The sequence below is a fragment of the Theropithecus gelada genome, chromosome 12 (assembly GCF_003255815.1).
Source record: "Theropithecus gelada isolate Dixy chromosome 12, Tgel_1.0, whole genome shotgun sequence".
In the NCBI taxonomy this organism is placed as follows: domain Eukaryota; kingdom Metazoa; phylum Chordata; class Mammalia; order Primates; family Cercopithecidae; genus Theropithecus; species Theropithecus gelada.
Genome location: NC_037680.1, coordinates 93,234,027 through 93,248,812, shown reverse-complemented (window position 1 = coordinate 93,248,812; position 14,786 = coordinate 93,234,027). Strand labels below are relative to the sequence as shown.

Genomic DNA, 14,786 nt, shown 5'->3' with positions numbered 1-14,786 from the left:
AAAAAAATAAAGTCACCTCTCACACCAACCACCCCTCACCTTCCTCATCAAGCAGAGCTGTCAGTAACCTCAAGTGTTCCTGAAGCCCTACTGGAAGAGGACCAAACAATAGTGACATGGACGTCACCACCACTCTCATTGGCCAGGGCAATGATGTTACCAGGGTCACTTGTGTACCAGTCAGAACCTAGCCCTGGGCTCCTGGCCAGTTCTCTATGCCATGAAGAACTTGGAAATGAGTCAGAAAGAAGACCCAAAGATAGCAGAAGAGGGTCACAGAATTAAGAAGGGGGAGATAAAGTAATCAAGATGACTCAGGCGACAACTGAAAGCCAAGGGACAAGCCCATCCCAGTGCTGCCAGAGGGTGCTGAGTGGTGGAGGTGTCCAAGGACCAGGAAAACCCAAGGGAAGGGAAAGAGCTGTTCTGTCTCCCCAAGGATCAGAGAGAAAACAGCCTTAAACTAAAACAGGAGAGATCCAAGTTAGAAGCCTTCCAAGAATTTCATAAGAAAGAACAAAACAAGTGATAAATTGCAGATGGGAAGAAATTGCACAGACTCCCTCTGGTATAACTTAGGAGAAACCTTTTGAGGAGGAAGAAGGATGAACAATATGGCTTCCAAGTGTCCAAAAGCCACTAGATTGCATTGAAGAAAAGGACTGCTATAGGTGGGAGGATGGGCTTGAGCCTGGGAGGTGGAGGTTGCAGTGAGCTGAGATCGTGCAACTGCATTCCAACCCGGGTGACAGAGTCAGACCTTGTCTCAAAAAAAACAAATAAATAAGGGCCTGGCACAGTGGCTCACGCCTGTAATCCCAGCACTTTGGGAAGCCAAAGCTAACAAGTCTCACCCTGGCTAACACGGTGAAACCCTGTCTCTACTAAAAAATACAAAAATTAGCTGGGCATGGTGGCAGGCGCCTGTAGTCCCCGCTAATCGGGAGACTGAGGCAGGAGAATCATGAGAACCCGGGAGGCGGAGCTTGCAGTAAGCCGAGATTGCACCACTGCACTCCAGCCTGGGCATGAGAGGGCGACTCCATCTCAAAAAAAATAAGTAAGTAAAACAAAACAAATAAAAATTTTTAAAAAACTTTAAAAAGAAAAGCACTGCTGGGTAAAGTCCTCTGGTAATTTGACCCAACTTTCTTCACAGCACTCTAGCCTGAGTTCATTGCCAAAAAGCTGTAGATCTGTGCATTCTCTTAGTCCTTCTAAGGATGGAAGCTTCCTGAAGACATAAACTTGATCTTAGCTTCCATACAGCCCTCCATACTTAGTGAATGGAGGACAGGAGAGAAGACATTCCGTGTCCTCAATTTACATTTTTGGAAGGAAGACACCGTGCTTTTTCTTCCAAGACTGAAGAAGGAGAAGCCTGTCCAACTTGACTCTCTTACTTTTGTAACTTTATTCACCATGAAGGGACTTCATTGTTTAACATCAAGCTCTTCCCAAGAGCCTTGGTCAAAAGACTAAAAGAGCTACCTGTTTATTTGCATAGGATGTATATACATCTCTACTGACTTGGTTTCTTTTTTATTCACCTTTCTAAAATGCTTTTCTTGTCCCCCTCCAGCATGAAGAAGCATGTGTTATAGGTGGTATGACAACTGCTTTATCATATGTTCTCCCAGCTGACACATAGCATATACTTAATGTTTACACATTAGAAAAGGTGACCATCTGATATGGTTTGGCTGTGTCCCCACCCAAATCTCATCATGAATGGTAGCTTCCACAATTCCTACATGTTGTGGGAGGGACCCAGTGGGAGGTAATTGAATCATGGGGGTAGGTCTTTCCCATGCTGTTCTCGTGATAGTGAACAAGTCTCATGAGATCTGATGGTTTTATAAAGGGGAGTTTCCCTGCACAAGCTCTCGTCTGCCACCATGTGAGACGTGCCTTTCACCTTCCGCCATGATTGTGAAGCCTCCCCAGCCACATGGAACTGTGAGTCTATTAAACCTCTTTCTTTTGTAAATTTCCCAGTCTTGGATATGTCTTTACCAGCAGCATGAAAACAGGCTAATACACTATCAAAGAGCATCTAGCACTTGCCCAAGAGTACCCTGTTACATTAAGTCTTTTTCTCATTCTTCTGGTCTTTGCCTCACCATCTAGGGCCCATATCAGCAAGAGTGGTTAAGAGTCAAGAAAGGCAGTGAGCAAGTAGAACCATGAGATGGGATGGGAAGGACACATGCTTCTCCCACATTCAAACAACTCAGTTTCGATGATGCAGTCCCACAGCCCCACTCCCATAGTGTAACAAAGGCTGAATCCTACCAACCTTTCCCATCACCCTCCCCTTCCACTGTCCTCTTCTCCATCCCCATAACTCTGCTCTCAGATATTCCAGGCCTGACAAATTGAACCCACAGGATGCAAAAAGAAATTTAAAACCTGCAAAGATGTTCAGGATTGCTGGCCACTCTCAAACCAGCACAAGAAGTGTCTTGAATATAAATAAGTGTCTTTAAATAGGTCACCATGCTTTTCTCTGCCTTCAACTAAAGTTCACTAATTTTGTCTGATAGTATATCATATCAATCACCTTCCTTGGCTATGCTCTCATGGTTTAAGAGGCAGTGAACCAACCCAGAGACAACCAGCAGAGCCTCAAGTGGGAGTCCTAACTTCTGGGGTATAAATGGGACATGGTTGGTCATTAAGCTGTTGGTAGAACCACAGGCACCATGGTCATGGCTGCCCCCTGGAAAACTCAAATACTGACTCCTCTCTGGACTCACTGAAGGCTTTCCAAAGCAAAGTGGCAGCTATCCAGGTAAGTCACACTCAAGGGAAAAAGTCACACCTGCTAACAGGATTCTTGAAATGACCAATCAGAAAACATCCAAAAACAGGTTTCTGCCATTCTCCTGTTCTGTGTTTCAAGAATCAGAACCTGCACTACCTCATTTGATTATCCGAGTTTCTGTGCTATGTGGCTTGCATGTTTACCGTTATTATCAAGCAGGCACATGAGGTTGATAATTTCTTACCCCCTTCACACTTGATAAATGAGCTAGAGAATTGGAGGCCAACTGCACAAAGTCATGTAGCCAGTGGCCAAAACCAAGCCCAGGTTGTTAACCAACCAGATGGCACCTGGTCACTTGGCATCACCTAAGGAAAGACTCTCAGGCAAGACCTTTTAGCCCCAGGGCTTAATTTCTTCCCCTCCCCATCTCTATGGGACCCCATCTTTCCCCAGAAGTAGGCTATCAGTCACGTCAGCAGCCCCGCCCAACCACAAAAGCCTCTTTGATCCAGTAAACCCGTCCTACCCCACCCCCTTTATCCTGCCTGACACACCTCCTGCCACTGTTGCTACAGCAACTGCTCAGCATTATCAGGAAGTCACAGGGGCAGGGCACAGGGCACAAGGGAATTGCCATTTTCATTTTTTTCTTGGCTTTGGGCATTTTAGAAAACAAGTTCACCACCCAGAGGCAACTTGGCACCTCCATCCAGAAGTAAAGACAATAGACCTAAAAGAAACTTCCTAGAGAGTGGCATAAAGGAACATTTTTGAGAAGATATGCCTTAATTACTACCTCCCAGGGAAAAGGAGCTTTTCCAGAAAGCAGTATATAATTCACTGCTTTTCTGCATGTGTGAGTCTGGTGAAATGGAGAGCTGGAAGAAGAATCTAGAGACCCAGACTACAATCTGGTCTGTGCTTGCCTTGGCAGTTGAACCTGAATGTAGCCTTGATTTCTTCATTTGTTAAGTGGAGAGAATTGAGGCTAAAACAGAGCTGGGGCAGGAAGTGGGAGGGGGGAACAATATAAAACAAACAAACAAAAAAAACCAAAATGAGCTTTCTGGTAGAAGCACACAATGTCTAGAAAAAAGCCATTTTGTTTATCATTGTTATATCACTTATTCTTTGAGGTGGCACCCTTTGTTTAGTGCCAATGACTGACTCTCTCCACCCGCAGAGACCAACCTGAATCCTTCCAGCTGAAACACCCCCCTCTTCTCAGTTTCTAATAGAGTGGAACACATTGAGTAGGCACAACTTCCTCCCTACCTCCAACCTACCAAGGACTTCCGGGGCTCAGTCCCCCTCTTCCCTTTGACTTCCTGGCTCAGACAGCTCAGTTCCTTGCATGAACACAGGCTGCCACACCTTCACAGTCCTCCACTAATTAGAAACCTCCCCAGGCTTCACTAGAGGCCAACTCCACCAGGGCCTATGGGCAAATTCCACTGCCCAGTAGCTGGTGGTTTGCCAGCCCCTGCCCCCTTCTCCCCAATCTTCCCTCCTGCCCTGCCTCCCAACAGCCAGGAAGAGATGTGGGGCTGGCAGCCAGAAGGGCCCCAAGGACTGCCAAGTGTCCCTCCCCCCACCCACAGAAAAAAGGAAAGAGAAAAATTCCTGACTACAGTTGCTCTGTATTTCTTTCCGGGAGAGTTGGCTTTTTGAGCAAAGTCTCCCTCTGAGTCTTGACTGACACCCAGGGGCTGAGCCAGCCCAGATCTTCCCTGGCTTTGTTAAGGAACAGGAGTGGCCGGAGAAGGAGGAGGGAAGAGTCAGGGGTTAGCAGCCAAGAAGGAGGAGAGGCATAGGGAGATGGTCCATTCTTCAGGAGAAGAAAAAAAAATCGACATCCCATCCAGCCTGCTCTTTGTGAGTGTGGAGGGTGGGAGCAGATGAAATTACTCTGGAACTGAAAACCAACACATTTCTCTGGACCTACTATCCCATCTGTAAAAGGGGCTTTTCCTTTCCTGCCTCCACCATGGAAGCCCTCCAAGAGTCTGAGACAAGTTTGTCCAACCTGCAGCCCAGGAGAGCTTTGAATGTGGCCCAACACAATTTCATAAACTTTCTTAAAACATTATGAGATTTTTTTTTGCAATTTTTTTTAGCTCATCAACTATGGTTAGTGTTAGTGTATTTTATGTGTGGCCCAAGATAATTCTTCTTCCAAGTGGCCCAGGAAAGCCAAAAGGTTGGACACCCCTGGTCTAACATGATCATCCACCCCAGATTCCCAGTGGCAGTACTGTGCCTTGTCCCCAGCCCTGATTTCACCATAAGTGTATTCTGACCCTCCGAGACTGAAGCATCTACCTTCTCTGCTTTCCTGGGGCCTTGCCTCATTAGATGCTGGAAAAGAAAGTCTTCGGCATCATTGTGCACAGACAGGCTGCCATTCAGAGGGCTTTTTGGTACCACAGATGGAATCAGACATTAGGTAGAACCCCAGTACTCAGAAGACACTCCCCCAACCCAGCGTTTCTATGGAGAATCCATCAGCCTCTTGCAAAATGAGATGCTGCTCCCCAACTCAGGAGTAAACTCTGGAGACAATGTAGCAAGAAAACATCACTTTTTTGGAAAGAGCTTCCAGTTTCTTTGCCAGGATCAAGTTCAGTGCATTCTGGCATCCCAGGTTCGGAGATGTGAAAGGTCCATTTTCCTGGTGCAGGAAATGGGTGGCATCGGGGGTCCTCACTGGCTTTGATGACTGCACAATTGCACACCCTTGAGCATGCCATATGTGCTAAATGTGCTAGGACCACTTGGATTCGCTAATACTTAACCCTATTATTCTGAAGTCTGGATCCTTGTAGACTTCCCCTGGAGGGCCATCTATACAGAGAGGACCTTCCCCCACCAGGAGATTTAGTCTCAGGGATTCTCCAGAGCTCTCTGGACACTGACAGCCAGAAGCCTAGGTCTTCTAGGTTGGCTGGCCAGGTGAAGGAGGAACTCAGCCCTGGGTTACCTGCTTATGAACAGCAAGGCCAGCATGAGAACCCACGTGTCCAAGCTCTGGGGCCACCTCTGTTCCCCATAGTCCCTCCAACCCCCATTCTAGACACTGCAGAGAGAAGCTCCCATACCAGAAACAGTCAGTCCTAGACCTTAGGACATGGGATCCAAAGAGCACTGCCCAACTAATCAATTAAAAATGCAAGCCTAGCCAGGTGCGGTGGCTCACGCCTGTAACCCCAGCACTTTGGGAGGCCGAGGCAGGTGGATCACATTTAAAACACAGTTTCATTGCCCTTTCCACAAGCGGCCTCGCTACAGCCCCGTGAAAGTAGGTTGGAGAGGTATGGATATTTCCATTCATAGGTGAAGAGATGGAAATCAAGTGACTCATCACCAAAATGCAAGAGCTTAGGTTTTATATGTAGTTTATAGCTTTACGCACATCTGCGTAGCTGACCCAATGAAGTATTATCAATTTCGGATTTACAAATAAGAAAACTGAGGCTTAGCAAGAAGAAATCTCTTACCTTGGGTGATTAGTACATGGTAGACCACCTGGAATTTGAACCTCCAGAAAGGAGTGGCGTGCCTGACCTTTCCAGTCTGGCTTTCATTTTAAAGGCTAGCTAACTGTCAAGGAGGAGACATCGCTTGCCAAGACTGTTAAGGCAGCTAACATGTACAAGAACCTACTATGTGTCAGGTACTTGCCATTATCACAGCCGCCCTAACACGCACCCTGGGAAAGAGGTAAAATCATTGCTATTTTACCAACAGGGAACTGGCATTGGAGGAAGAGCCTTACTAACTACTGAAGTATTAAGAGACGGGTCTGCAATGGAACCCAGGTCAATATGACAGCAAAGGCCAGGCTGCCTGCGCCATCATCTGCTACCCAGCAGCTCTTCTCTCAAGAGGCCCACCCTGTGACTTTTTTGTCCCTCTTGACTGACCTCTGTATGCTGGCTACTTACAACTGTGAGGTCCCCAAGCTCCAGGACTTGTGACTCTCCATGGAGTCAAGGGAATCTACATCATTGAAATCTGGCAGAAATTTACTGTACCCCATACATCACCTGCACATGGCAGCTGTCCAGGAACAAAACCACTGGCCAATACGGTCAAAAGCTTTTCTCCGCCAACAGCCCAACTCCTTGTCCAGCCATGGAGGTAGAGGGGTGCAATGGTAAGGTACCCAGGTTAGCCTTTCAGCACTTTGGTATCGCTGAGTCACCCAGTGTCCACACCTGTGAAAAGGAGGTAGAACGGCCTCCCTCGCAGGGAGGTGGAAGACAGAAGACAAAGTAGGCACAGAAGCCAGTTCATAATAGGGTGAGGACAAATGCGAGCACCACTAATCTCCTGGCAGCTGCCTGCCATCTCAGTGAAATGCTGGCCAGGGACAGGAGAAGCAGAGGGGTCTAGAATATCTGCCAACCAGGTCACCAACTTCCCTCATGAATTCAAGGCAGCATCTCCCTCTTCTATGCCTTGGTTTCAGCAGAAGCCGCGCTAGTGCTAACCCTTATAGGAGAGAATCCCCATTCCCTGGCCTATAGGAGTACTTTCCCTCAAAGGCCAGTCAACCACCCTCCTCATTTAAGGATTCCAGTTTTTTCAAGCATTATAGTCTCCAGTCACCTACATAATATCCCTCTGATTGGAAGGATCTCTGAGGTTGAGACCACTATATTTTCCACACCATTTTTGAGCCCCACCCACCTACCTAGCAAGCAGGTGTTGTAGCTGAGCTGCAGTGGGAAAGGCATGGAAGGGAGAAGTGTGGGAGAGGAAAGAATGGTCTGCAGGGACCAAGAGGACAGCATGGACAAGGCAGGAGAGGGAAGAGGGAGTCGGGAACACAGAGAGAAAGGCTGAGACAAAATGCACTCCCCAGATACAGAGTTCCTTAAAAAATTAAAATAGGCCAGGTGCAGTGGCTCACACCTATACTCACAGCACTTTGGGAGGCCAAGGTGGGAGGAAAACCTGAGATCTGGAGTTCGAGACCAGCTTGGCCAACATGGTGAAACCCCATCTCTACTAAAAATACAAAAATTAGCCGGGCATGGTGGCAGGTGTCTATAATCCCAGCTACTTGGGAGGCTGAGGCAGGAGAATCACTTGAACTCTCTGGAGGCAGAGGTTGCAGTAAGCCGAGATGGCGCCATTGCACTCCAGCCTGGGTGACAAAGCAAAACTCCATCTCAAAATAAATAAATAAAAAGAAAAATACAAATGAAAATAACAATTCCCAGATACACAGACTCTTTGCAACAACAACAACAACAACAACAAAAAAAAAACTAAGCTTTTTTCTTTTGGGTACAGTGTTTTAGTACATGGGAACGACCAACAACAAAAACAGACGTGGACGTGGCCTCACAGCCCCTTTCTGTTCTGCTCCTCCTTCATTCCTTTCAGCAGCCCCCTGTACTGTCCTGCTAGGCATCGTAGGTATTTACCTGTTCTCCATTCCCTTTGGTGCAGAATTTTCAGAACTTCCTCATATCAAAATCGAACAGTTGTGGCCAGGTGCAGTGGCTCATGCCTGTAATCCCAGCACTTTGGGAGGCCAAGGCAGGCAGATCACTTGAGGTTCAGGAGTTTGAGACCAACCTGGCCAACATGGTGAAACCCTGCCTCTACTAAAAATACAAAAATGTTAGCTGTGTGTGGTGGTGCACACATGAATTCCCAGCTACTCGGGAGGCTGAGGCAGGAGAATCTCTTGAACCTAGGAGGTGGAGGCTGCAGTGAGCCGAGATCGTGCCACTGTACTCCAGTCTGGGCAACAGAGCGAGACTCCATCTCAAAAAAACAAAAACAAAAACAAAACAAATTGAACAGTTGTACCTCCCATTTTCTATGGGAATGAACAGCCCAGCCAAGAACCAACTGGAAGCCACCTGATGACTGTAGAACAGTTCTCTCCAAGTCAGCTCTCAAAGGTCAGATAATGAGTGAATGGATATGCTCCTACTTTCAGGTAACCCATGGCTTTTTTTTTTTTTTTTTTTTTTTTGGCGGGGTTTTACTCTTGTTGCCCAGGCTGGAGTGGAGTGGTGCCATCTCAGCTCACCACAACCGCCATCTCCCGGGTTCAAGCGATTCTCCTACCTCAGAGTCCCGAGCAGCTGGGACTACAGGCACGTGCCACCATGCCCAGCTAATTGTTGCATTTTTAGTAGAGACAGGGTTTCACCATATTGACCAGGTTGGTCTTGAACTCCTGACCTCAGGTGATCTGCCCACTTCAGCCTCCCTAAGTGCTGGAATTACAGGCGTGAGCCACCGCGCCTGGCCAACCCGTGGGTTTGTTTTTTTTTTTTTTTTTTTTGAGACGGAGTTTTTTTGCTCTGTCGCTCAGGCTGGAGAGCAGTGGTGCAATCCCAGCTCACTGCAACCTCCGCCTCCTGGGTTTAAGCAATTCTCCTGCCTCAGCCTCCCAAGCAGCTGGGACTACAGGCATGCTCCACCATGCCCAGGTAATTTTTCTATTTGTAGTAGAGAAGGGGTTTCACTATATTGGCCAGGCTGGTCTCTGAACTCCTGACCTAGTGATCCACCTGCCTCGGCCTCCCAAAGTGCTGGGATTACAGGCGTTGAGTCACCACGCCCGGCCCCATGGCATTTTTATAGAACTAATTTCCAGCCCTGAGCCTGAAGGAATGATTTGCCTGAAAGTCTTAAAGCTCAGTACTGAAGTAGGCCAACAGTGAGTACTATCTAAGCCTCCCTCTTCCCTCTGCCTGACAGGAAACTCAATAGTCCACTTGGCCAAGAGCCATTGTGTAGACAGACCCTCGGGAATACAACAGATGGGTTTTTCTCTGCTTCCAGGCTCTACTACCTATTCTAACCCAGAGATTCCTGTGCCCCATTTTTCTCAGATTCCTTAACATTGTTACATAGATTTTTTCTGTTCTCAAACCTTCCTCAAATATCTCATCTAAAGAAGTGGGTCATTATGACCACACAAAGGGACCTATCGCAGTAAATGTTTTGGGCGTATATGGAAGGCGAGTCGGGAAATTTCAAACAAAGACCCGGATTCCGCAGCTTCCTCAAACTGCAGTCCACCATGGGCAATGGCAGCCCCAGGCGTCAGAAAGCACGCCACTTGCCTCACTGGTCCAGAATCTGTCCGGCCACACCCTTCAGAGAGGCCCTGCCTCCAAGGCCAGGGTGCACACTGCCACACCCTGCTTGGTCTCCTAGACAGGCGCTTCCCCATCTCCTTCTTTCATGAACAGTGGTGACTGGTGACTCAGGCAGCACTGCTTAGCAGAACTAGCGCTGGGAGTTCTGTCCAGATGGGGGGAAGGAAGGTGGAAGGTAGTGGTGTTAACAATCAGTGACAGTAGATCCCACTCATTTCCCTAGTCTATTTTACGACTTTGAACTCAGTATGCAAATTTATGCAAGACGAGATGCAAAGCAGTACTCTGAGCCAGAAGTCCCGTTGCTTTTTCCCCCTTTTTTTTGAAGCTGCACTGAACCACTGTAAATCAGTGCTCGCCTCTTCCCCCCTTTATTCTTCCCAGGCAACTGCAGATGCAGAGCCTCCCCAGGCTCGCCCGCCCGCCCGCCTGCCTGCCTGCCTGCCTGTCTGCCCGCCCTGGGACTCTGAATAACTACACATTTCTATAGCACCTTTATATGTGCAGCGGGCCAGACGGCCACTCGGGCGGCCCCGCCCCTCAGTATAATCCCCTGCATTGTACACGGTAGGGAAGGAGGCTGGGGAGATACTGAGGGAATCGGTCTAGCCCAGCCTTAATTCTGAAAGGGCCTGGCCTGGCCCAACCCTGTTCCCTCCTCGACCCTGACATTTCTAGGCACTTCTGTCCTCTCCACCACCAAACACATACACATGCTTTTAGAGTCCCAACTTCAAGCAGATCTCAGGGTCTCCTTTCGGTTTTTCTTCTAGGCCTACCCACCCCTTCCCCCAAGTCTGACTTCTCAGTTTCTTTGAACCAACAAGCCCCAGCCCACCATCCCCGTGGGATACAGGCTCACCACCACCCACTCCTTCCACCCACTGATGTGCCCACCCCCACCCCTGCATCCTTGCCATCCCCAGGAAGCCAGCAGCAACACAGCCCCTGAGTCCCGGGAACAAAGACAAAAGAGCTAACAGCAAAGCCGGAACTGCTGAGGTTCGCTGCCTCGAAATAAGAGGGTATGTTTAAAATTCTCAAAAGCAACCTGCTCAAAGAGGAATGCAGGCTGGAGGGGGGTGCTCATTCTTCGGAGGGGAGAGAAGAGGGGACGGGAGATGGAATGGGAGGCAGAGGATTCAGTGCTAAGATCTCCGTCTGGGCCAGGCCCCACCCAACTCGGACCCAGCACTCTCCATCCAGTGACCCCAAGTCTCTGCCCCAGCCTAAGACCCTCTCCGGCACAAAAGCCTCCAACCTTGACCCCTTTTCCTCCTGCACCCTCAGGCTCCTTCCCGAAGTGCTCCCCTCCCCCAGCCCGACTCTTTCTCAGGCACCCCTGACATTGGTCACTTCTTTTGAGTGCACCCACTCAGCTTCCAGCCCCGCCCCCCACCTTCCACCCCTGCTTAACATCCCCTCTTCCCAGGCTGGTGCACAAAAATGCGGAAGGCGTCTGGGCACTGGGGAGGAGAAGGCAGCTGGGGCAAGCTGGCGGAAGGGAGTCCCATAACCAGGCAGAAAATCCAGAGTGACATTCTTCCCATGAACTCACCCCATTGTCCCTGGCCTCCCCTGACAACTCCCCCCCACCCCCTTCAGGCTCCAGGGAAAAGTGAATGGGAGAAAATCTGCCGCATCTGTTCCTGGCTAAAGACCCTAACCGGCTTCAGGGATTTGGGAAGTAGAATTGGTTTTCAGGCTTAGAGTGAAACGAACGAAGAGTAGAAGAAAAAAAAAAAAGTAAAACGTTAAAGAAGGAAAGGCATCACACACTTTATTAAAACCGTCAGCAGCCGAACCATCCTATGAACTTAGAGGCCTTTCAAAAAGTTCACCCTGCTGAGGAAGATGTTTAGTTTGTCAGAGTTCAGCTCAGAAACTGCACAGCACCTCCCCGGTGGACCACAAGGGGTGATGAGGAGGAACGCAGGACTAGGGGACAGGCACCCCGCAGTGAAAGGATTTCGTGGGGGCTTTTTCCTTTCATTGTTACTTTCTAAGAGAAGCAGGAGGGAAGGGTTAACTTGCAGGCAGGCTAGGGAAGGAAGCGAGCCGAGGAAGAAGAAAGGGACTGAGAGGCTCCACTCAGAGGAAGCCCTAACTTGCTCTGTACTCCAGATCAAAATGTGCTAAAGAAACAGAAGAAAGATTTCAACTCTGACCCCTAATTCCATTCTCAAGGAGAACAGGGGAAAAAACAATAGCAGACCAGGAGAAGGGAGGCGGGCTGGTGCATGGGGTGGGGGACTTACGAAGACCTCAGAAGCTAAAAAGCAAGATTCTTGTTTTCACTTTTTCTTTTTAAGTTTGATAAACTTAGACTCACTTGCTTTTTCAGCAACAGCAGCAGGCAGCGGACACTTTTCACCACTGTCTCCAAGAGGAAAGAAAATAATTACAGCTTCCTCCCGACCACTGGGGCAGGAGGCTTTCGTAATTTAAAAAAAAAAAAAAAAAAAAAAAAAGTGACCTCCTTAGAGACTGGTTGTGTCCCTCAAATAACTTTTTGGGAGGGATGAGGGCCCCCGAACAAAGAATATCGGGTCCCCATTCTATCCTACAGGAAGGGGTCCCTCAATTTAGGATACGGGCGGGGGTGGGGGGTGGCAACGCATCTCTCTTGCCTTTCGATCTGGGGCCCAGATGCGAAACTGCACAGCCTGGCTGCCCCCGTCCCGGGAATGCAGCTGGCGATCCGGCTTAAGTTACATTGATTCAGCTGCTAGGGGTCTCCTACCAAATGCCTCCCTTTTATTTTTCCATTCAACGTGGTAGCAAGAGCCCTGCTCGTTCCCTAGGGAGAAACAGTAGGGTTCGTTTTCATTTTTCTCCTAAGCGACCCATCCTACAAAGTACCAAGTCCTTTCTTTCTAACTCACAACCCCAGTTGAAGGAAGGGTCCCTTGGGACGCCGGGGACGCCCGTGCCTCCTCCTAGCTTACCTCCTCTTCCAAGGTTCCTGGCGTCACTGGCACCCCGCAGCCTCGGCCTCCCAGCAGCGATCCCACCAGGACCCTTGGGTCCTCAAGTAGTGCCCCAAATAAGATTCGAGTTCCTACTCCCATGGATCTGACCACCGTCCCCCTTCTCAGCAAATCCCTCCTCCAGAATAGAAGTCTGGGTCCGTTCCACGCGGGTAAGACTATGGCAACAGGGATGCCTTTCCTCTCCCCATTCATCCCCACCAAATGAGTCGCCACGGCTCTTCCACTTGCTCTAACTCCAGTTCCCCTCCCTGGGCCTGACTTCCCGGTCCCGCTCGCAACAGTCCCCCTTGATCTGGTCCAAAGTCTCCGCTCTGCCGCCCTTAAAACAGTCCGTGAGGTCCAGCCGCCCGTCGGGCTTCCCCGCTGCCCTCCAAGTTTCTCCCAACTACTTGCTCCAGCCCGCGTTACCTGCAACCTGCTCCGGGCTGGCGCCATACTCGGCGTCCCGGCGCTTCTCACAAGTGCCCTCGCCCATAACCAGCGCCTGCAGGGGCAGCTCGGAGCCCGGGTGGGGATAGCAGCGCAGCCCCTGGCCGCAGCGCGGGGTGTAGACGCCGCACGCCTCGCCCTCCAGCCGGGCGCACACCGAGCAGCAGCCGCAGCCCGGCTCCCGGACGAGCTCGGCGCATGGCATGCGGGCTCCTCCGGCCACCGCGGCCACCGCGGCCGGCGGCGCGACCGGCGGGGGCCCGCAGGCGGCCAGGCGCTCGGGTGTGCAGGGAGGGCAGCGGAACAGCACCTCCGCGTGCGCCCCGCCGCCGCCGCCACTCGCGCCCAGCAGAAGCAGCAGCAGCGGCAGCAGCGGCGGCGGCGGCAGCGGCAGCGCAGGGCAGCCCACTCTCGGCAGCATGCTGGCGGTCGGCAGTGCGGCGCGGCGAGCAAGCGGGCGGGCAGGTGGCACGGCCCTGCGAGCGCGGGAGCCGCCTCCTCCTTTTCTTCCTCCTCCCTCGCCGCCGCAGCCGGGTCCTAAAGGGCCGGCTTCTCCCCGCCCCCTGCCTTCTCCCCTCCCCCTTTTGGAGACCACTCCCTTCCCCCCGACACTCCCTCGCGCCGGCAAGTGCGTGCGCGCACGCCCGCTCGCCCACCCCAGCGTTGGCTGCGGGCTCTGGGGGTCGCCTACTCTTCCCGGGCAACGTCCCTCCACACTCTTCTGGCCCTGACTCTGACTCCTGGAGGAGAATACGGATAACTCGCGGGTTTGGATAGGACCGGCGTGGCGGTGGAAAAGAGCGCGTGCTTTTGTCTGCTCTCAGTTCAGTTCGCGAGGACTTCGTTTGCGCACTTCCCATGTAGCCGGCACTGGGCTAACCGCTGGTGAACACAAAGGACATACGGCACCGTTTTGACCTTCCAGTAGATTTCAGTCGGCTCACACCAACTCCTTCCATCCCTTGGTATCACCCGCCACTGACACGTGGCTTGGAACAATGACTTCTTGTTGGGTGGTTCCTGCGGAGTTTCAGACCCGTCTAGACCAGGCTAGACCCAAACAGCCCCAAATGGTCTTAGTGACTATTGCAGTTTTGCAAACCTGGGAGCTCGTGACTACAACCTATGAGAACCCTAAGTGCAATGCCCCGCAAAACCTGCCCCCTTCCTCTGCCCCAGACCCCCTCCCTTCTCCGCCTGCTGAAATAATCCCTTAGCACCCTGGGCCCCCACCTACAAATCTCGAGGCACTTGTTGCAGGACAGATCCCAGAACACCCATTTGCAGGGGTCTTGGAGAGGTCAATCAGCTCTCCAGGTGTGAGAGACCCGCTCTGGGGTAAGGCCATTTATGGCTGTCTTCAATAATGCAGATGGACAAGGATGACCTCCTTTCATTGTTCTGTTTGGTTTACTGAGTCATCTACCCAAGCCGCCCCCAACCCCCATCATTCCAGGCTGG

General features: G+C 50.7%; 1 protein-coding gene across 3 annotated transcripts in view; it reads right to left on the bottom strand.

The window, feature by feature from the left end:
- The window catches only part of IGFBP2 (insulin like growth factor binding protein 2), a 30,137-nt gene extending 15,645 nt beyond the window's left edge, over positions 1-14,492 (bottom strand). Inside the window, exon 1 of one of the 3 annotated variants that reach the window (XM_025404939.1) lies at positions 13,982-14,492. Coding sequence is in view for 1 of the 3 variants with exons in the window: in XM_025404938.1 (XP_025260723.1) it covers positions 13,305-13,746 (442 nt within the window). In the remaining 2 variants the exon portion in view is untranslated. Of the gene's footprint in view, positions 1-13,304; positions 13,859-13,981 lie in introns of those variants that run through there. The other 2 variants (XM_025404940.1, XM_025404938.1) reach the window with 2 other exon arrangements.
- Between the last annotated feature and the right edge of the window lie 294 nt (positions 14,493-14,786).